This window comes from Furipterus horrens, unplaced genomic scaffold, assembly GCF_987537825.1.
Source record: "Furipterus horrens unplaced genomic scaffold, mFurHor1.1.pri manual_scaffold_2, whole genome shotgun sequence".
In the NCBI taxonomy this organism is placed as follows: domain Eukaryota; kingdom Metazoa; phylum Chordata; class Mammalia; order Chiroptera; family Furipteridae; genus Furipterus; species Furipterus horrens.
In genome coordinates, this window is record NW_028327172.1 from 6596377 (window position 1) to 6616847 (window position 20471).

At 51.6% G+C, this 20471-nt stretch overlaps 2 protein-coding genes across 3 annotated transcripts in view; one reads left to right on the forward strand and one right to left on the reverse strand.

Moving 5' to 3' along the window:
• The first annotated feature begins 532 nt into the window (after nucleotides 1-532).
• ZFTA (zinc finger translocation associated) lies at nucleotides 533-6166 on the forward strand. The gene is made up of 5 exons (XM_090259795.1): nucleotides 533-665; nucleotides 2789-3286; nucleotides 3794-4180; nucleotides 4408-4956; nucleotides 5190-6166. The coding sequence occupies exons 1-5, from the start codon at nucleotides 533-535 to the stop codon at nucleotides 5651-5653; spliced, it is 2031 nt and encodes a 676-aa protein (XP_090115921.1). The 3' UTR covers nucleotides 5654-6166.
• A 4919-nt stretch (nucleotides 6167-11085) lies between these two features.
• Nucleotides 11086-20471, reverse strand: part of RTN3 (reticulon 3) — a 48764-nt gene continuing 39378 nt past the window's right edge. For both annotated transcript variants that reach the window (XM_090259813.1, XM_090259805.1), the window contains 6 exons: nucleotides 16920-17127; nucleotides 14558-14696; nucleotides 14074-14143; nucleotides 13583-13629; nucleotides 12684-12742; nucleotides 11086-11258 (listed from right to left, as the gene is read on the reverse strand). In XM_090259813.1, coding sequence (XP_090115939.1) covers nucleotides 11213-11258; nucleotides 12684-12742; nucleotides 13583-13629; nucleotides 14074-14143; nucleotides 14558-14696; nucleotides 16920-17127 — 569 coding nt within the window. In that variant the 3' untranslated portion in view covers nucleotides 11086-11212. The remainder of the gene's footprint in view (nucleotides 11259-12683; nucleotides 12743-13582; nucleotides 13630-14073; nucleotides 14144-14557; nucleotides 14697-16919; nucleotides 17128-20471) is intronic.

Below are 20471 nucleotides of genomic sequence, written 5' to 3' on the forward strand. Positions count from 1 at the left end.
TCACCGGGCGACCCCCTGCCGGCGCTGTTGCGCTGAGACGCCCCGAGGGTGCAGTGGCTGCGAGCGGAGCTTGGGTGGAAGCGCGTTGTAGCGGACTCGGCGCCCCTCGCCAACTTGGTGACCCTTCAGGAGCTGGGACCGGAGCCCCGGAGGTGACGACGGGGGCCCGCGCGGGCGGCAAGGTCCAGTCACCTAAAGTCCCGGGCAGACGCCGGCTGCGGAGCCTCGGCCCGGTTTGTCGTCTCCCGCCCACCCCCCTTAGCCCCCCGCGAGCTGGCAGAAGGAAATAGCGCGCGGCCCCTTTAAATTTACCCAGGAGCCCTTAAAGGAGCCCCAGGGGCCCCCAGACAGGAATCCCCACCCCGGTCCAGCCCGCGCCGCCGAGCGAGCAGCCAGCCGTCCGTGCGGCCGGCTGCCCAGTGCATGCGCCCCGAGCTCCGGGGCCCCGCGAACCGAGCGCCCCGCGCGGGCCGCCACCGGCTCTGCGGCCCCGCGCCCCGCCGCCCCGGGGCCCCGCTCCGCAGCGTAGCGCATGGAGCCCAGCGGGGACCACCGGAGCCGGAGCGGTAGGGGCGGCTCCGGGCCAGCAGCGGCCTCGGCACGGGGCCGACGGCTGCCGCCCTCCGGATCAAGCGGCGGCGCGGAGCCCGAGGAGGACGACGGTGGTAAGGACTGGGACCGGCAGCGCGGGTGGGGGCCCCCGCATGGGGGAGGGGAGGGCTGCGGCTCCGGACTCCGGGCCCCTCTTCGCCACCGAACAAAGGGGGGGACGCGGGCAGGGCGGCCGGGGGCGCCACCTGGCGGGCGCGGATCGCGTCTGCAGGGCCAGCGAGGGAGCCCCCCGCCCAGATCCCGGGGTCGGCCTGAGGGGCTCGGGCGGATCCCCTCCCCCTTAAAGGGTCCCGCGGCCCCCGCCTTGGAGGCCCAGAGAAGGGGCCCCAAAGGGCCTGGCCTGGCGCGCTGGGCGCGCGCTCTGAGCTGTCGGACTTGGGGCCCCCTCCCTTTTCTCTTTCAGACTCCCAGGTGGTCTTCCTTATCGGGCCGTCTCTTAAAAGTCTGCCCAGACTGTGGGCCCTTTTCGGTGGTTTCCCCCCAGATGAGCGGAGCTGGGAATTCCGCTGTGTTAAGTCGGGCTGCCCCAATCCTCTTGCTTAGAGGCAGGAACCCTTTTTCTTCACCCCGCCCCCGCTCTCCCGCTGCTTTCTCCCTAGGAAAGAGCACACATAGCTCCCATCTCCGGGGACCTGCCCCTGCCTTCCCCACCGCAGGCAGTTTTAAAGGGTTGGGCCCGCCCACAAAGGCTGACACCCCCTCCTGTCCGCATGTTATCTCCTCCCATCCTTTCAGAAAAATTTGCCACAATTTGTCAACTATAGAGGGATCATCCAGTCCTCCCCATTCGCTCTCAAAGGAGACGGTTTCTTCATTCCCCTGCTGCAGGGTAAACGCCTTAAGACCCTTGAAGGTTCTGTCAGAGCTAGAAAGTCTGCCCTAACCTCGGAGCTCCCCTCCCAGAAACTCTCCCCATCCCCTTTTGTTTTTAAAGAATTTCAGCTCCTCCCCTTTTTTCAGCTCTTAAAGGGCCAGTCCACCTTAGACTAGCATAAACCCAGCGCTGGAAGGATGCTAAGACCAGCTAGCTATCCTGTGCCTTGACAGACAAAGAGCGTAGACCCAGAGAACGACATGACCATTAAAGGTCACAGAGCAAGTTACCAATGAGGTCAGGACTCGAATCCAGGTCTTTTAGCTCTGAAGATTGTGTTTGTTCTTTGGAGCCATTTAAACAAAAACACAATGGTGACAGAAGCCCCCTCTGATCCTCTTTGTTTCCCAGACCCTGAGATTCTCCACTTGGATAATGATCACACCTGTCTATTCAGCTTAAATAAAATTGGGCCCAAGCTGTAGGGAGTGTGGGGGACTGTTCTGGATCTGTGTGACAAAAGGGAACACTGCTAGGTTAGTGGGTTCTGCCCTGGCCACTCTGGTGCCTGCCCTCTGATTGCTAGGCATTGGCTGGCTCCCTGCCAGAGCAAAAATCAAATCCCCAGAAAGACTTAATGGGCTCCCATGGGTGGGGGCCACTCCCTGCTGCAAAATTTTCAGTAGCCACTCTGGTGGGCCTTCTGCTGTCCCCTTTCAGAGTCTCTAGGGAAGTTGGGGTCCTAAAAAGCACCTTTTCCTGGAGGTGTCGATGGCTTGGTCTTGGGGATCCCTCCTGTGGCTGCCTGTAATTTGGGAAACTGACAGAGCTGAGTGCCCCTAAAATGGGACTCTCAGGAGACTGTACTGGAAAAAGGACGAAGCTCTTTGGGTGGGGCCCTGCTGGTAGGGGCCTCGGGCGGGTGGGTCTTCTGTGCAGCCCTGGATGCAGACAGATGCCCCCTTTGTTCTCGCCCGCTGCCCGCTCTGCTCCAGCTGTAACCGCCCCTGCACGCTGCTCTCCTGGCTTTCCCCCTACAGCTCTTGTCCAAAAAGGGTGCCTTACAGAGCTGGCTGCCTCCTCGGTCTTCACCTTATTTTTTAAGAAGTCAAGAGCTAGTCTCACACATCCCCTGCATCCTTTTGTTCTTGATCCTCTCTTAAAGGGCCTTCGCTCTCTGTAAAGGGCCAGTGTGTTTGGACACCCTGCTCTCCCACATCCCTTTTATCACTGTTAACATCCCTTTCCTGCCCCTGGACGACCCCTCCCTCCCCTCTTTCTTGGGCTGCCAAAATCAAAGCCCTGGGGTTCTTTCCTTGGAAATTGGAGATTGAAAAACTGTCTCCCTTTCCCCCTCTTCAGGGCAAGATCTTCATCTGGAAGGGGGTGCCTTGGGGTCCTGGGGGAGTGCCCCCCCACCCTCCTCCAGGGCCAGGGGACCAGCTTCTTCAGGAAGGAAGTACTCTGACCACTGTGAGGCCCGGGCCTCTAGGCCTGGGAAGAGCCGCATCCCGGGCCGTGACCACCGGCGATACTACCACGACCACTGGCGGCTGGAGTACCTGATGGACTTCAACCCTGCCCGGCATGGCATGGTGTGCATGGTGTGCGGCAGCTCCCTGGCCACGCTCAAGCTCAGCACCATCAAGCGGCACATCCGCCAAAAGCACCCCTACTCCCTGCATTGGAGCCCCCGGGAGAAGGAAGTCATCAGCAACAGCTGGGATGCCCACTTGGGGCTGGGGTCCTGTGGAGAGGCTGACGGCCTGGGGGCCCAGGGGGCTGAGGAGGAGGAGGAGGAGGACGAGGAAGAGGAGGACGAGGGGGCTAACCTCCAAGCTTGCCCACCCAAGGGTCCAGGTAATGTAGGACATGGAGAGGCAGGGGTCTGGGTGGCAGGTGGGGCCCAGTGGGGACAACGCTGGCTTCTCAGCCAGCTAGCTGACTAACTTTGGATGGGGTTTGCTTATTGCCCTTATTGTACAATAGCGGGGGAGGGACAGTGGGACAGGGGAGTGTCCAGTATCCCAGACAGCTTTGACATCCTGTGGTTTGTAGCAGGATCAAGGAGAATGGAGGCTGGACGGGGAGGCAGAGGCAGGGCTGGGAACAGGGTGCTGGAAAGCTATGGCTGACAGCGAAGCCCCAAGAAGGGTCTGCAGTACGCGTGCGTGGGCCGTGGGGTTTCTGGGCTGGAGGGTAAGGAGAGGGAAGAGTTACGGGTTGAGGGGAGGGGCAGAGGACGATGGCTAGGCCAGGGGCTCAGTCAGAGTGAGCGAGATGCTTATGGAGGACCTGGCTGTGGTGGTGGGGGGGACCCCCAGAGGGCCAGCATCTTAGTTCCTTCCCTCCCTCCAACCCTTTCAGGCAAATCCCCAGCTGGCAGGGGTGGCAGGCGCCAGCGACGAGGGGGCCCAGTGGCACCCCGGGCTCGGCGTCAGCGCCTCTCGGCCTCCCGGAAGGCTGGGGGCAGCAGGGGGCTGGGGGCTCGGCGCCTGGAGCGGAGGCTGAAGGAGTCCCTGCAGAACTGGTTCCGGGCAGAGTGTCTCATGGACTATGACCCGCGGGGGAACCGGCTGGTGTGCATGGCCTGTGGCCGGGCACTGCCCAGCCTGCACCTGGATGACATCCGTGCCCACGTGCTGGAGGTGCACCCCGGCTCCCTGGGGCTCAGCGGCCCCCAGCGCAGCGCCCTGCTACAGGCCTGGGGTGGCCGGCCTTGGACACTGTCTGAGCTCCCTCAGCCCCCACCAGGTGCGAGGCCCATCCCAGGGCCGAGACCCCTCATATAAGGGCTGAAAAGTGGGGTCTGTGGCCAAAACCCGGGAGGGGCTCACCCCCCCCTCCACCGCTCCCCCCGCACACCTTGGCTCGGGCCTCTAGCTTGGGGCTGGGGTGAGGAACAAGGGACGTCCCTCTGCGTGGGTAAGGGCAAGGCAGCCAGCAGGCTGAGCCCCTCTCCCTCACCCCTTCCCCAACAGACGATGACCTCGTCCCCCAGGACCTGACCAGAAAAGGCCGGGACTCGGCCCCCGCTGCTGGAGCCCCCTCCTCTCAGGATCTCAGCCCCCCAGACATAAAGGAAGAGGCTGGCTGGGTCCCTGAGAGGCCCGGGCCGGCAGAGGAGGAGGAGGAGGAGCTGGAGGAGGGCGAGAGGGTGGGGGTCCCAGGCCGGTGGCCAGGAGGCCGAGACCACCGCCGCCACTACCAGGAGCGCTGGCGACTGGAGTACCTCATGGAGCTGGACGGCGGCCGGCGCGGCCTGGTGTGCATGGTGTGCGGGGGTTCGCTGGCCTCGCTCAAGATGAGCACCATCGAGCGGCACATCCGCCAGCGCCACCCGGGCTCCACGCGCCTCGGCGGGCCTGTCAAGTCCCTCATCGCCCAGGAGTGGAGCGAGAAGGCCGCCCACCTGCTGGCCCTGGGGCTGCCCTGCCCCGAGTCCCCCAAGGACCCCGCCGCCCCCAGCACAGCCGCAGCCTCTGAGGAGGGGGGAGGGGCCGAGGAGGAGGCACGAGAGGAGTGGTGGGGTGAGCTGGTGGAGAGCCAGGGCAGGTGGCGAGGGAGCGGGCCGGGCCCGGCCAGGCAGGGACAGCGGCTTGGGGAGAGCTTGGGTAGACGCGGGCAGTGCGTGCGGAAGCTTGGAGAGGAGACTGGGGAGGGGGGGACCGGAGGGCCCAGGAGGGGGGTCAGGGAGCCGAGCCGCAGGGCCCGGGCTGCTTTCCGCCCACCCGCTCCAGCGCGCTCCTTTGTGCCTTCCTAGGTGATGCCCCGCTTTCCCCTGGGGAGACATCGGAGCGGCCAGCCGAGGAAGAGGAAGAGGACGAGGACGGCCAAGAGCCCGGGGGACTCGCCTTCCCGCCCCTGCCCCCGCCGCCCCCGCCGCCGCCGCCCCCGCCGCCGCCCCGCAGCCGAGAGCAGCGGCGCAACTACCAGCCGCGCTGGCGGGGCGAGTACCTGATGGACTACGACGGCAGCCGGCGCGGCCTGGTGTGCATGGTGTGCGGGGGCGCGCTGGCCACGCTCAAGGTCAGCACCATCAAGCGGCACATCCTGCAGGTGCACCCCTTTTCCATGGACTTCACGCCCGAGGAGCGCCAGACCATCCTGGAGGCCTACGAGGAGGCGGCGCTGCGCTGCTACGGGCACGAGGGCTTCGGGCCGCCGGCCCCGGCGCCGCGCGACGGCGGCACGGACCTCAAGGCGGGCGCCGTGTGTCGGGCGTAACTGGCGTGGCGGACTCGCGGGCCGGGCGGGGCGGCCCTTGGCTTGGGAGAGCGCTGCCGCTGCCCCCCGCTGGCCGGGCCGGGCAGGGATTGCGGATCGGTGGGGTGCCACGGAGCTCCGCAGTTGTTCGGACTTCGGGCCCTGGCCCTCCACGCGCAGGGCCCCACGTTTCCCAAGGAGCCTCAGCGGCCTCCAGGCGTTCGTATCGGGCGCTTCCAGCTCCGGCCAGCGTCCGGCCCCATTCGGCCAGGCGATGCTGGGCCAGGATCGGGGCGCCGACAGTCAGTATTAGGACCCCCAAGGCAGGGTGGCGGGAAGGCCCCCTCCCTGGCTGGGGGCCCAGCTCGGCAGTGTTGCACGCTGGCAGGCGAGGCGCCCGGGTCGGGCCGGCTGCCTTGGTGTTTGGTGTTCTCGGCTGCTCAGAGGCCTGGACTGCAGACACGGGCCTGCCCGGGAGGCGGGGCCCGGGAGCCCGTCCGGCCTGGAAGGCGCGTCGGACCGTGGGCCGCCGGCGGCGGCTCGGAGACGGGGCGGAGCTGGCCCGGGGCACCGCTGGCTGCACCCTTCTCCCGGGCAGGCTCCTTGGGACAGCCCGCCGGCGGCCCCACCCGCCTCCCAGCGCCCGCGTACAGAGATCTTGTAAAGAGATTAGCACTTTCTCCTTCGCTCCTCTCCTGCTACGGAGGCCTCCGTTCACCCCTCGGTTCAGACGCTGCTGCTCCGCTGAAGCGCCTCGGTGGGTGCGCACCCGGGGCACTGGAGGTCCCGGCAGTTGGCAGTATATTCCCGTTCCTTCCCTGTCCCACTTTGTACGCGGTGGAAGCGCACTCGCTCTCAGTCCCCAGAGCCTGGGGCCGGGCCTCAGCCTTCTTTCCTCTCCCCCGCGGCAGTGCCAGGCCCTGCGGGGCCGGAAGGGGCCGCGATCTCCCAGGCAGGTCCGAGAGGAACATGTAGATTCATTCTCCTGTGGAGAACAGGTGGCCCCGAGATCAGGCCCTTTTTGCTTTTTGTATTTTATTTTGAAATTGTATTTAATGCTTTTATATAAAAGGGGAGGGGCGGGGAGAGAGCTGTCCCAGTCACCCTTATGTGCAAATGTCTTATTTATTATGCGTGCATCAGAGATAAGCTGTGAGGTGGTGGAGGAAGTACTTAAAGGGAGGAGGAGCGAGGACAGAGGGCATGCGAGGATCCCCATCATCCCACACTGTGGTTCTCCAGGTGCCAGTGTCTGCTCTTCAAATAGCCAGGCCAGGTTTTAGGGTTAAGGCCTAAGAGGGGGGGTGTCAGCAGGTGGGACTTGAGGCCTGGAGGTGGAGGGGCCCTGGCACCTGGGGCCAGGAGTTGCCTCTGTGGGTGGGAAAGCAGACAGCAAAGAGGAAGCCCTTCCTCTCATCCCAGCCCCCCTAGACCAGAGCCCAAGGTTCAAGTGCCTCAGGCCCAGTCCCCTTGACTCTTCCTGATTTGGGAATTGGATTTTATACCACGGATTTTATAACATTTTTATATAATACAAGATAGAGTTGGAAAGACCTGGAGATCAACTAGTACGTGCCCCCACCCCTTTCACAGATAGGTAAAATGACCCCCAGAAACAAACTACCAGTCGGCTAGGAACAGTACAGAAACCAGAAGAATAACTAACTTCCAATTGTTTCTTTGCACTACGTGACACTGCCTCCCAATGTCTGGTAAGTTGTAAAAACTTCCCATTAGGCCTGCCCAAGGATGGCACGTGCTGGGGGCTGCAGGCAGCGGCAAAGCCGCACACGTCCCTGCAACGAGTGCTCTGCGAGGCAGGTCCTGCCACCATAGGCTTCAGCTGGAAGGCGTGGGCAGCAGCCTTCTCCATGAGCAGCTAAGTGAGCCTGCCACCCGGCCCAAGCCTCCCCAGTCCTCCCTTTAGGGCAAGGGCTCTGGCCTCCTGCCAGTTGACCATGCCTCCAGGGAGGGAGTCAGGAAATACCGCATGGGCCCTCAGTTGACTGAAAAGTGAAGAACCAGTGTGTTTGAACCTCCAGGGTTTTTGAGACAGTATTACAAGCTTGAGACCAAGGATTTGGATGGCACCAGGCTGGGTCTTGCCATTCTTTTATTTTCCTTTACACAAGTTGTTTTCAAATCCAGAGTGAGTATTCTACCACTTGTGCTGTTCTGCCTGTTCCAAAACAGTAGGCATATTGGGGCAACCTGTGTCGCCCAAGCCCACTGCAGAAGCTCAGGTAAGCCAGGGCAGAGCGCTGGTTAGGAATGGTGTTTCCTCTTTATAGGAAGGTTGGGCCTTAGGAGGACGGGTGGGTGGCTTCATGACACTCCAGCGGTTCTGAGTGGCCACCAGGCCAGCAACACCCTATTAGAAAATTGACAGAAGTGGAAATGATTGGGCCCCACCCTACTGAATCAGAAATGGGCGGAGCCCAGCAATCTGTTTCCATAAGCCCTTCAATGACCGGGAAGGAGGCTCCCTGCAGTGCCCAGCCCCAGGGATCTAGGAAGTGCCCCTGGAGCAATTCCTACTTTGGAGCTGTGGCCTCACTGCTCAGCGGTCAGGAGGTCCTCATATCTATGTGCACCTCCTTGCCTCTGCAGTCTGACACGAACAGGTAGTTTCCTCATGAAGTTTTTGTTAATGGTATGCTTGCTATTACAGCCAATATGTAAATGTTACTCTGAATACATTTATATGCCATGTTAGTGACATTATTTGAACATTTGTATGCGTATTTGTGAAGTTTGCATCAGTTATTTTTTTAATTTCAGCCTAAGTTTTCTAAGAGGTATGTTGAATAAATTTTTTAAATACAGTGTAAGGGTCACGGCAGCCTTAGTTCTGGAGAACAGCAAGGCAAAGGGGGACAACTCGTTTCAGCAAAGACCTGATGTATTTCATTTCCATTTTCCATGGCGATGACTCAAGTTTTTAAGTGCATTGTGGCCATGTGTGTTTTAGAGGCTGCTTCGTATGTTGCAGGCGGGGAACCCTCCTAGGTTGGTGTGAGACTGAACTGGGACAGCAGACCCCACTGACCCCTTCCACTCATCTTTCTCCTAAGCTCACTTCTTAGAGGGGCTCTTTCAGAAACCAAATGCACCTTTGCTCTGCTATGGAAATTCTGCAATCATGGGCATCAGTCCTGGTTATCAACTGTTAATTGCTTTTTAAAGCCTCAAAAGTGGAGTGGGGGTGGGGGCCAGTGGAAGCTTTGTTTGGTTCTTACTTTACCCAAACTGTGTACTGTATAAAGAATAAAGTTAGCAGAATGACACGACAGTCTTTTTTTTTTAATTTATTAATATTAATACCACATCACTTTGCAGTTTTACAGGAACCAAGATTCAAGCTCCTTAGGTGCTACTGTATTTTTATGTTGCACGCACATACACGCACAGTTTCATTAGTTAGTAATTTTTCATCTATAGGTTGTTCTTCAAAAGAAAAAAAAAATTCCCATGTGGCACAAAGATCTGTCCAATTATCTAAACACAGCACGACAAAATGAAAGAGCTCGGTGCGGCGGCTTCCAATGCAGAAAAGGTCCTTTGGAAGGAAGCCCCAAAAGATGACCAGTGCACACTGACTTCCTGGGAGGGCAAAGGCTGGGGATGGGCAATGCATGTTCTCTCTGACATTAAATCGGTTGAAAAGTTCAAAAGGAAAGCAGGCCAAGAAAATAAAGAGAACGGAGTAAGGCAAGGGTACCTTTTACCCATCTACATTCCTAAGTAATTTTCTCAAAAAAGGAGAAAATTTCCTTCTGCTCCCTTCTACGGAGTGCAGTGCTTTGGGACCATCAAAGGTTGTAGCCCTTAAAGTCACGCATGCGTGTTCCCTCTGGATCATCACGAGTTACCGTCCAAAGGAACTCGCAGATGGCTTTCAAGTTTACCGATTTTTCATGCTGTAAGGGGAGGAAGACACTAGTCTCTCAGACGGAATCCAGGATTCCCAGTCGCCCTCCACCTGGTGTCAGTGTGAGCTGTCCCGTGGTCTTTACTTGTGCACTAAGCCCAATGACACCATCTGACCCTGCCCGGCTGCCCTCCCCTAAAGCTTCCTGGAAAACGCTCTCAAAAGGAGCACCCTGGGCCCTGGCGAAGGCGCTGGGGCATTTTATATGCCTGAAAACGAAAGGAACCTTCCAAACACAGCACATCCCCAGAAGCTAGCCTCAAAGTTAAAACTCCCCGTGAGCCACAAAATGCACCTCCCTACACTAATCTGTGGTCTCAACTGCGGAGCTGGTGGGAGCTCGTCCGGTACACCAAAAGGTTGCAGGTTTCACCCTCGGTCGGGTGCGTATGGCAGGGGTGGGGTGGAGTGGGGTGTGTGTGTGTGTGTGTGTGTGTGTGTGTGTGTAAGAGAGAGAGACTGATGTTTCTCACAATGATGTTCCTCTAGAACATCATTAGAGAATGGATCCTCTCTAAAATCAAGAAACCTATCCTTGGGTGAGGATTTAAAAAAAAAGATGTAGCCTGTCAAGGAGGAAGCTGTAGGGAAAAGACAAATGAAGAAGAAAAAGCCTTTGTGTTTCCGTAGTTCGCCTCTTGAGAATGTCTCCCCTCCCGTCACACAAACTGAGAAAGGATCACGGTAACAGCTGAGGAGTCCACATGCAGGTCATTTTTTCCTCTAACAAGTTTACAGCAGTGTACAGCAGTTACAGACATTTATTTTGTAACAAGAAAAGTACAACCATATTTATTAAACGAGGTGAGGTGGGTAGGAAAGAGGGAGGAAAGCACATTCAGCAGTGAGCTCTCAAACGAACGCTCGGAACCAGTGTCCAAAGTGACCCAGACACGGCCCTCCCAGGTGGCGGAGCCTTTCCTTCCCGGGGGGTGGGGTGGGGGCAGGAGGCGGTGCTCCCGGCAATGCCCCTGCTGACCCCCTCTCCGGTCCCACCTTCTGTGCCCATTCTTGGCTATCGGATGGCATTCTGGGAACCAGGATACGACTATCACCTAGAAGTTATTCATAGAGTTGGAAGTTACATCTGTAAGTGAAGAAGAGGAATATGAAGAGGAGCTGCTCACATTGTGGGGCAGGAAGATGGGATCAAGGGCTGCAAAGAACACAAACCCGTGGGAGGGAATCCCACTCTTGTCCCCAGAGAAGTTCTTCTTAAGTTAACCATTATTTCTGAACTTAAAAACAGGGCAAAATTATGATGGGAAGCTGTGTAAGAAAATTACATAGCTTTGAAAATTAAATACAAGAGCCCAAAAGATGTGTTTTATCTTCCTTTTTTCCTTTTCCCTTTCAAGCTACACGTAAGAGCTCCACCACCGTTAAGGTATTGATTTATCCATTCAACTGATTCTGTCTTCATTCTTTTGGGTTCTAAGATATCAGTTCAATTTTTAGTCCAATAATTCTTGTGCTTGATACTGCAGGTAGAGGGAAAGGAGAGGGAAACACCAAATTTAAAAAAAAAAAAAAAAGCTTGGAATGCAGGCTCAAGCTGACACTGAGCACTTCCCTTCGTAGTACAAGTAACAATGTTATAACTATTAAATGGTGTTTTAGTAACTGTGGCATTTCTGGTTTCCATGTACTTATTCTGCCTTTTTCTTTGCAATCCCAGGTAGTTTTGCTTGGATCCTAGTGAGGGGGGAAAAGAAAAGGTAAAAGCAGACATTAGTTCTAGGTTTTTACGGTAACAGCGATGCTAGAGGACAGCCCTGGCTTGCTGGAGCAGCGTGAGCAAGCTTCCCATTCCCAGAAGGCTTACTCTGCATGAATGAGTCTGGCGTGGGCTCAGGGCTCCACCAAGATCCACTGCCTGTCCTACCACTGGGCCTGCTGCCTGCCCCCTTCCACTGCCAGAACCTCCTGGGCCCTTCACTGGGGGTTCCAGAGAAGAACGAGGAGTGTCCGGGCATAACGTTTGCTGACTGTGCTCTACTCATTGGCAGTGGAAGAGCCCATTTCTCTGCAAATGCCAGGTCACCCACTGGTGCCATAAAGACCCCAGGAATCACGGGTGCCAGGAGTCAAGGGTTAAGGAGACAGATTTAAACAACTATAGGAGCTGGCAATAGTTCCCAGCTCCCTGGAGGACTCCAAAGCTGCCCTTTATTTTGTTTATTAAGGTTGTTCATTACTAAGGCCATTCACACCCCTCAGCTGATGTGGAAGTGAGTCCCCACACGTGTAACATACAACACTGCTACCCCAGACACCAGGTTTAATAGCTAAGCTTTGACCGTCCAGCTTTCAAATCAGGAGTGAACAGCAACGAGGTACATATTTTGTGCCAACTGTCCTTGCCTGGTTTTAGCTCCGATGTATACCTAAAAAGAGCAGGTACAGACCCTGGCATCAAGCCGGGATTGTATGAACATAGTTTCCTTTTATTAAAGCTGGAAGAAGCACTAAAATCTGGAATGTGAAAGGGATTGACACAATGGTGGATTTAACTGTGATGTTCTGCTTCTTAAAAAATATCTGAAAATAGAAAAATGTCCACTATTTAGTTTGAAGTGTTGGACTCACAGTGTTTGCTATAAATAATTCAAAATTAAAAAAATCTATTAATACTTTAGTATTTGATTTAATCATTAAATTGGTTTTAAAGGAAAACACATTTGATAGTCTTAGGAAAGAGGTAGTATTGACCCTGAAGGCATTTATTTACTAAAACTTTTATTTCTTAAGAGAGAGAAGAATTTGGCTTAAAATCGACACATATTAAAATAAATGAGAAGGACACACAGGCCAGTTCAAAAGGGCAGAGTGGTCCTGACTCCACTCAGCCTTTTTTCTTTTGTATTTATAATAAGAGCATTGTATTTTAAGCAACTCTCTATACATATTTACTAGCAATTTTTTTCCACTGACCCTTTTTAGTGTAAGATACAAAGATAAAGCAGCAGATGAAACAATTTCATGCAAAATCAAACTATTAACCAAGGTGTTTTATTTTCCCAGGGTGAAAATTTGGCATCAGCCTTTTACACAGGAGACTTAAAGTCACTGGGGAAAAAGCACACATCACGATGAAGTATGGAACCTAAGGATACTTACTTTTCAACAATCGACTTGGTCTGATCGCGGGCGATGCCAACATAGTGATCAATCTGGGTCTTTAAGGAAGGAAAGTGACTCAGTTGCAGCAACACACAGATTAACAATTTTCCTAAAAGTAATGTTCTTTTGTCTAGTGAAACTATTTTTAAAAACACTATTGAAAATTCTGGAAAACGAAAATAATGCCCAGCTTTTAAAAGTACTTTTTTAAACTCCAAGATTTTAGAATTCAAATTATGCCATAAAACACTCCACACTCGGTTGCAATAAAAAGCACTAATTTCTTTTGCAGAGGTAAGTCTTACTTGCTAGGTGTTTCCTTTAGGGACAATGGACTTATAATAGCATTTTCTGAATACTAGATAAGGCATAACTGATCTATTTTCTGTAATCATAAATGTGTTTTGGCTCCTGGGTAAGACTAATGCCCTTAATACCAAAAAGCCATAAAGTTTGTTGATGGATGACTCAATCCATAAAAAACAACCTCACAGAATCTAGTATACTCTGCACAGACCACTTCACAGTGCAAACACCTGCTCACACTGACAGATGACCGTAACAGCCTGATTACGTTCCTTCATTTCCTTCTTAGATATGAGCTTTTAAATATTTTTTCAACTTATTTTTTTTGAGCAGATAATGCAGCCATGTGATAAAAACATAAAAGGCATACAACAAAGTGTAAAAGTAAGTCTTCCTGCCCTTATCTCTCCTAGTCCGTTTCTCTGCTTAGAGGTAGCCACGTTACCAGTTTCTTGTAGACACTAGACTTACAAAATTAGACTGCAGAAAGAGCCCAAAGAGATTACTCCGAATTTTTCATACCTAAAACACGAACTAGAACTAGTCATACACCCACTGGCATATCTGATTTGAAACAGGCCGATGCTTACCTTGTACTTCTCGTAGACGATTGGAACACTGAAAACGAGCAGTTCGGCTGTAAGACAGAGTCATGGGACATGGCAAGTGTAAATGTGAGACAGTCAGAGTCTCAGGACTCAAGTAAAACATTTTTCTTCATGAAAAACACAGATCTTCAACATGAAAAATTCTGGCTAGATCTCTCAATTAAGGACAGTTAGATACAGGTACATAGGCTACCACAGATAATTTCCAAATTATGAAAATGATTTCTACAAACAGGATCCCTATATTTAAATCAAATCTAGATGATCTGCCTTTACTTCTAGTTGTTTTGATATTTCTTTTGAATTAGGACCATTTAATAAACCTATGGCCACAAATACAGGTTCTAGTTCAAGGTCTCGAAGAATGCTGAAGGCGGGGCCATGCAGGAGAGGAGCCGGGCCGGGCACTCTCTCGGCTCTTACTCTTTCCAATGACTTCAAAGAGCATGGAGGTGTTTCCCCTGCCTCCTTACCAAGAATCAGAAGGGTGATGCCATTGAAAACAGCGCCAACATAGGTCATCAGCCACATGAAGACAGCCAGCTGTGAAGGCAACATCAGGGGATTAAGCAAGAATGTAACACAGGATTCAGGTTAACTGCTAGCTAATTAAGCCTACATGAATTTAGTGATGTATGCCATAAGTAATTCCCAAATAAGGCTACCCCAGTTCCGCTGTACGTCTGAGGGTACATAAGAGAACTGTGTAGCTCTCTCAGGCCCGAAGACAGACTGCAACTGCATTTGTCAATGACATTACCCCTGTTCTGACGTTAGTTCCCCAGGCGTGGGACATACCTTCTCCACTTACTTCTATCCCCATTTTCACAGGCTGACGGAGGTAAGCACATAAATAGTTTTTCTCTGATAAAACCCCGTGTATTGTTCTTCCTCTGAATAATAACCTCGTCCCTGGTTTTCCTCAGCCTCCCGACCAAGAACGGTGGCGGAACTAACCTTCAAGGAGTCCACCAGGTCCTCCACCAGAAAGAGGCGGAGAACGAGTTTCAGGGCCCTGTTGACGTGCACCAGGGCCGCGTTCACGTAATTATGGAAAGCTTCCGAGGACAGAGTGATGTCGACATCCAGGTAGGCCCTTCCAGGAGAAGAAACCGGTCATGCATTTGAGATGGAAGAAGCCCGCTTTTTGTTAGCAGAGCAGTTCTTTACAGTGTGAAATTCCCCCAAGAGTGCATTTTAGAAATCTCTAGGGACATGTTTTGCTGTCATGGGTGCGGCAGGGGTGCCACTGTCATTTAGTGTTAGAGGCAAAGATGTCAGATGTCTACAAAGTGTGGGACAGTCCACAAGGTATTTTTTCCCCCCACAGTTTTAACATATCCTGAATTTTTTAAAACTGTATTTTATTTATGCTAAACTTCACTAACATTTTTTTCACCATTTTAGAAGATCACATCTGTACTGGAAATTATACACGTAGGTGTACATCTTTTTGTCTTTTTTTTTTGGTGTAGTCATTTCCAAGCAATTGTATATTGACAAGAGTAAAGATTATTTTATTATATATGAGTATTTTGTCATTCCTTTATATTACAATTATGCTCTATTTTTAAAATTTTGTTTATAGCTATATTATTTATGAATTTCATTTTAAAATGATAAAGGAGACATTATGAAATATTTGTTTAGCCCTGGCTGGTGTGGCTCAGTGGATGGAGTGCCGGCCTGTGAACCAAAAGGTCACCAGTTTGATTCCCGGCCAGGGCACAGGCCTGGGAGGTGGGCCAGGTCCCCAGTTGGGGGCGTGTGAGAGGCAGTCATACTGATGTCTCTCTCTTTCTCCCTCTCTTCCCCTCTCTCTAAAAAATAAATAAAATCTTTAAAAAATGTATTCGTTAAAAAAAAAAAAACAAAAAGGAAGGGAACTACTGAGTCCGACAAAACTGAAAACGACAGTAAAAGAAAGACCTGGTTTCTGTCCCCAGAGGTGCTACAGCACTGAGACATGACCATTTACTTCTCGCCTGTTTGTTCCCTCGGTGCTTCCTGAGCGCCTGTGAGGGCCACTGGGCCAGCTGCTGGGGTAGCAGGGAAGGTAAGACTGCTTTCCTTAGAGAGCCCACAGACTTGCGGGAAAAAGAGTAACAGGCGTGTTTTTCTCTCCTATTTATTAAGAAAATATTTACTACCAAATACAAAAGTTATAAAAATTAGTTGTTGTAATTCCCAGAACTTGGCAAACACATTCTACAAATCCACAACAGGGTCATGCAAGAGGGAAAAACCCTAAGACATTTGAACTTGTGGCAAAACAGTAAAATTTATTCACTCATTCATTTAACAACTATTGGTTTGTTAAAGCTAATTTGCAATAACTTTTCAAATGCCACACATGGTTTAAATTATTCCTTCTACTTTCACCAAGAGAAAATACAAGGACCAGAGCCACCACAGCCAGTCACCTCTTCTGTCAGTCCTGAGAGTTCACAACAGGGTTTCTTTCTCTATGAGAAAAGGGTTTTTAAAAAAACGGTCATGTGTGCCCTGGCTGATGTGCCTCAGTGGATTGAGCACCGGCCTGGGGACTGAAATGCTGCTGGTTTGATTCTTAGCCAGAGTACGTGCCTGGGTTCTGGGCTGGGTCCCCAGTTTGGGACACATGAGAGGCAACCAATGGATATTTCTCTCACACATTGATGTTTTCTCCCTCCTTCCCCCTCTTTCTAAAAATAAATCTTTTTTTTATAAATGAAATCTTAAAAGTAACAAAAAAAAATCCCTGGCATTTATTAATATTAAAACTTTTATGGCCTAAGATTTTCAACAGGAAGTGTGAGTAATACAGTCAGAAAAACTAGCAACTGCATTCCAGGAACGCATGACCTACATTCACCAAGACGTGCCCCTGGTATTAAGAAAACTAAAGGAGAGATCAGAAGGAAATCAATAATAAAACCAAGGGGAAACACATTGAGTTCTGATTATCACCCAGAGCGCGGCCTCAACACCGAGATCGCAAAGCCGTGTTACGCCTGCACTCTGCGGGGGCTCAGACATGTGCCTGGCCCCCACCTCAGCCGAGTGCTGTCCTAGATGCCCTGTCCCCTATCCTGCTCAGGAATTCAGACAGCTGTCTTTGGTCTTAAAGTGTGAGACCCTAGCTTGTCAAAAATTCTTAGCTCCGAATTGGTCACTTCTTAAGGTGGCCCCGTGATATACGTTGGTGTTTCATACCACCAAGCAGCTGGATTAGGCCCCATAATTCTTGATTTTTCATCAGGTCTGATTTTACACCTGCCCAGCCTCAGCAAATCACTTCACTGAATTGTAGAGTGTTACTGGTGACCCTTGAACTCACCTGAATGGATGGCCTTCTTCTGACTTCTGTACAGCTTGGATGACAGACTTGTAGACCCTGAAGCCGATGGTGACAGAGAGAAGAGCCAGGATGAGGTAAGAAACCACGCTGATGACACTGAAAGCTGCCAGGGAGAGCAGCACGATCAGTGTGGTGCCAAAGACAAACCCTGTCTTCTTCACGTCTCGCCAGAAAATCAGGTCGTGCACTGCCAAAGAAAGGGAACACACGTTACGCCAACACCCAGGAGCCACCGGTCAGGACGACCCTCCGGCTGTGTCCTGCGTGCCTGGGAAATACGGCCCTAGCATGCGATTCCAGGTGCCCCCCTCCTTCAGAGAGTCTGATAAACCACATGTCAGGGATGATGATTCCAAGGCAAAAGGTTCCTCTGGCTTCTGGACAGGTTTACAAAACTTAGGAACTTACTTTTTAGGGGTGACTACTTAAATACAATGGGGTAAAGTATCGTTTACTTCGACTGTTTCAGCAGAAAGGACAGTAGAGCAAGTGTGGTAAAATCTTGATAACTGTTTACTAAAACAAGCTATGCCTATAGGTCAGTTGGGTCAACACACTATAAAACCAAAGTTAAACTGAAATGTATAAATTGGACTGGGGAGCAGAGAGTAGTGAATAAAAATAAATCAAGCTCTATTAGTGTGAGTTACAATGAAAACACCAGTCCCCATGTTAATCTGAAGAGTAGTCAGGAAGGATCATGGGTAAGGGAGCATATAATTATCTAAACCATCATACTTTTGAAAATAAGTGGGGAAACCATCAATAATTGTTAGGACATAGGTATAAACGGAGACTGTCCCAGGCAAGTGGGTCTTATGGTTGGGAACATCCAAACCGGAAAATTCTAAGTTCTTCTATCTGAAGAGACCTCAAAACCCCTGGGTATAAATTGCCAGCAATTACCTCCATTCCAGCAATGACACTACATTTGAATTTCAATCTGCGAAGGCTAACTTCACCGTTAATAGCTCAACTATTGCAAGTTCCTTCTGTACCACTCGTTGCTCATATTAAAAAACAGCAAGGGCTTTGGAGTTGGAGAAACATGAGTCTGAGTCCTGGTAATTTTATTATATTAATTAACTTTCCTAAGCTACTGTTTTCTCATCTATAAAATGAAGAAAGTGTTATCTATTTCCTAGAGTTGCTTTAAGGAATATATAAGGCGAATGCACGTAGAAGTTCAGTACTGTGACACAGCAACCACTCAAATTTGAACTACAGTCAAAATATGGTTAGCTTGGAAGACTGAATGAGGGTAAAATGAACTTGAATCTGACCCACTGGCACCTAGTTCCTCCCCGTATTCAGCTTCAATCCTCTTCTCTGAAGCCTAACCTTGCTAGAGCCAAGGAAACCTAACTTGGAACTAAGAAAACGCTAAAGATATACTTATTGTATAGAATAAATGGTCACTGGTTCCAAGAGTCCGGCTAGGGGACGGGCCTGCTAGGAGAAAGAAGAGGTATTAGGGTCACTGAGGGGAGGTCGAGAGTCCCAGACAGTGATGTTGCCAAGGGGAGAGAGGACTGGGAGGTAAACTCAGGCGCGCCTGACTGAACAGGAAAGCTGAACAGAACGCTGTCTGCTTCCGAGAGCAATTCCTGTACTCAGAGTCCAAGTATGTGTATGTCACCGTTCATAAAGCCACAGGCTCAGTTTCAACACGCAATACTTAGTGATGGGACAAACCAATACATGCGCCTCCTGATGCAATACACTGAGGACACAAGATCACTTCTATGATAGTCTTGCCAAAAACAAAAAATTCTTGTTCAAAAGAAACACACTCCAAAGTATTTAGGGGTACAGGGGCAGGAAGTTTGCAACCAGCTCTATCATATATGCCCTGGCCAGTGTTGCTCAGTTGGTTGGAGCGTCATCCTACAAACCAAAAGGTCGCAGGTTCAATTCCCAGTCAGGGCACATGCCTTGGTTGTGGGTTCGCGCGCGCGAGGCAACTGATCAATGTTTCTCTCTCACGTCAATGTTTCTCTCCCTCCTTTCCCTTCTCTAAGCATGCCCTTGGGTGAGGACTTAAAACAAACAAACAAACAAACAAACAAACATGTATCTATATGGGGGGGGAGTGATGAAGCAAAACTGACGCAATGTTAACAACTGGTGAATTAGAAGAAGGGTTACATGGGAATTTTTTGTACTATGCTTGCTATTCTTAAAGTTTGAAATATTTGAAAGAGAATGAGAAAAAGAAACACTTAGAGGATAAGGCTGGGGCCCAGAGAGTAAAAGACCAGGATGTATCAGTGAAGGGAAAGCGACAGACACTGAATGCAAATCTACCTTTGTGCAAATGAGAAAAACCACTCTGTCCTTACGAACTTTTACTGCCACCTGCTGGAAAATTGTCATAAAGAATACTGAAGCCCTGGCTGGTGCGGCTCAGTGGACTGAGTGATGGCTGCAAATCAAAAGGTCTCTGGTTCGATTCCTGGTCACGGCACATGCCTGGGTTGTGGGCCAGGTCCCCAGTTGGTGGCATGTGAGAGGCAGCTAATCGATGTTTCTCTCTCTCTTTCTCCCTCCTTTCCCTTCTCTCTCTAAAAAAATAAATAAATGAACATCTTTAAAGGGTGTGTCTCTACAAAGCCATTTCAAGAAAAACAAAATAAAGACTTTTAAAAAAAAGAATACTCAAACCTAGAATGCTAACACATGTGAAGGGTGCCCCCTTGGGAGGTCCAGAACAGAACCTGCATAAGAGGCCCGAAGGTCACTGGGACGGCAGGCAGCGAGAGGAGGGGAGGTGAGGCTGGCGCCGGGGGAGGGGCCGATCACGGAGGGCTTGCACAGAGCGAGGTAAGGGGCTTGGGTTTCACCCCAGGGGAAATGTGAAGTCTCTCAAGAATGTCAAGCCGAGGGTCACATGATGTATTTTAACAAGAGAAACCCTTTCACTGCTCTACAGAGACTATGGATTGGGTGGATCTGGTGCGGCAACAGGCGGAGAGGCTCCCCAGGCGTTCAAGTGAGAGCACACGGTCATTTACATTAATAGGGGCAGTCAGGGTGGAGGCAAGGGGACAGATCTGAGCTCTGTTTCTGAGGTAGAACAAGCAGAACTTGATGACAGGCAGGCATGGAAGGTGACAAAATATAAATGACACGTAGGTCTGGGGCCTGAGCAAATGGATGAACGTGGTGTCACTTACGGAGAAGAAAAAGAGCAGAGTACGGGGTGTGTTAATTTGGGGACGGATGTCTAGAGGTATCCGTTGTTACAGACGAGGTTAGACCCACCAGCGGGAGCACACAGATGCACGCCTGGGGGTCACCGGCACGCCGATAACACGTAAGTCACGGAACAGATGAGGCTGCCTCGTATGGACAGGGAAGAAGGTCTGGGTCTCGGTTCCGAGGCGCTCCGATATCTGGTGGCTGAGTCAAGAGGAGGAGCCGGCGACAGGGGACAGGACAGATAGGGCGGTGGGGACTAACTAGGAGACCGTGGCGTCACGGAAGCTGAGAGCGGAGCGCCTTGAGAAGGAAGGCGTGCAAACTGGTTGC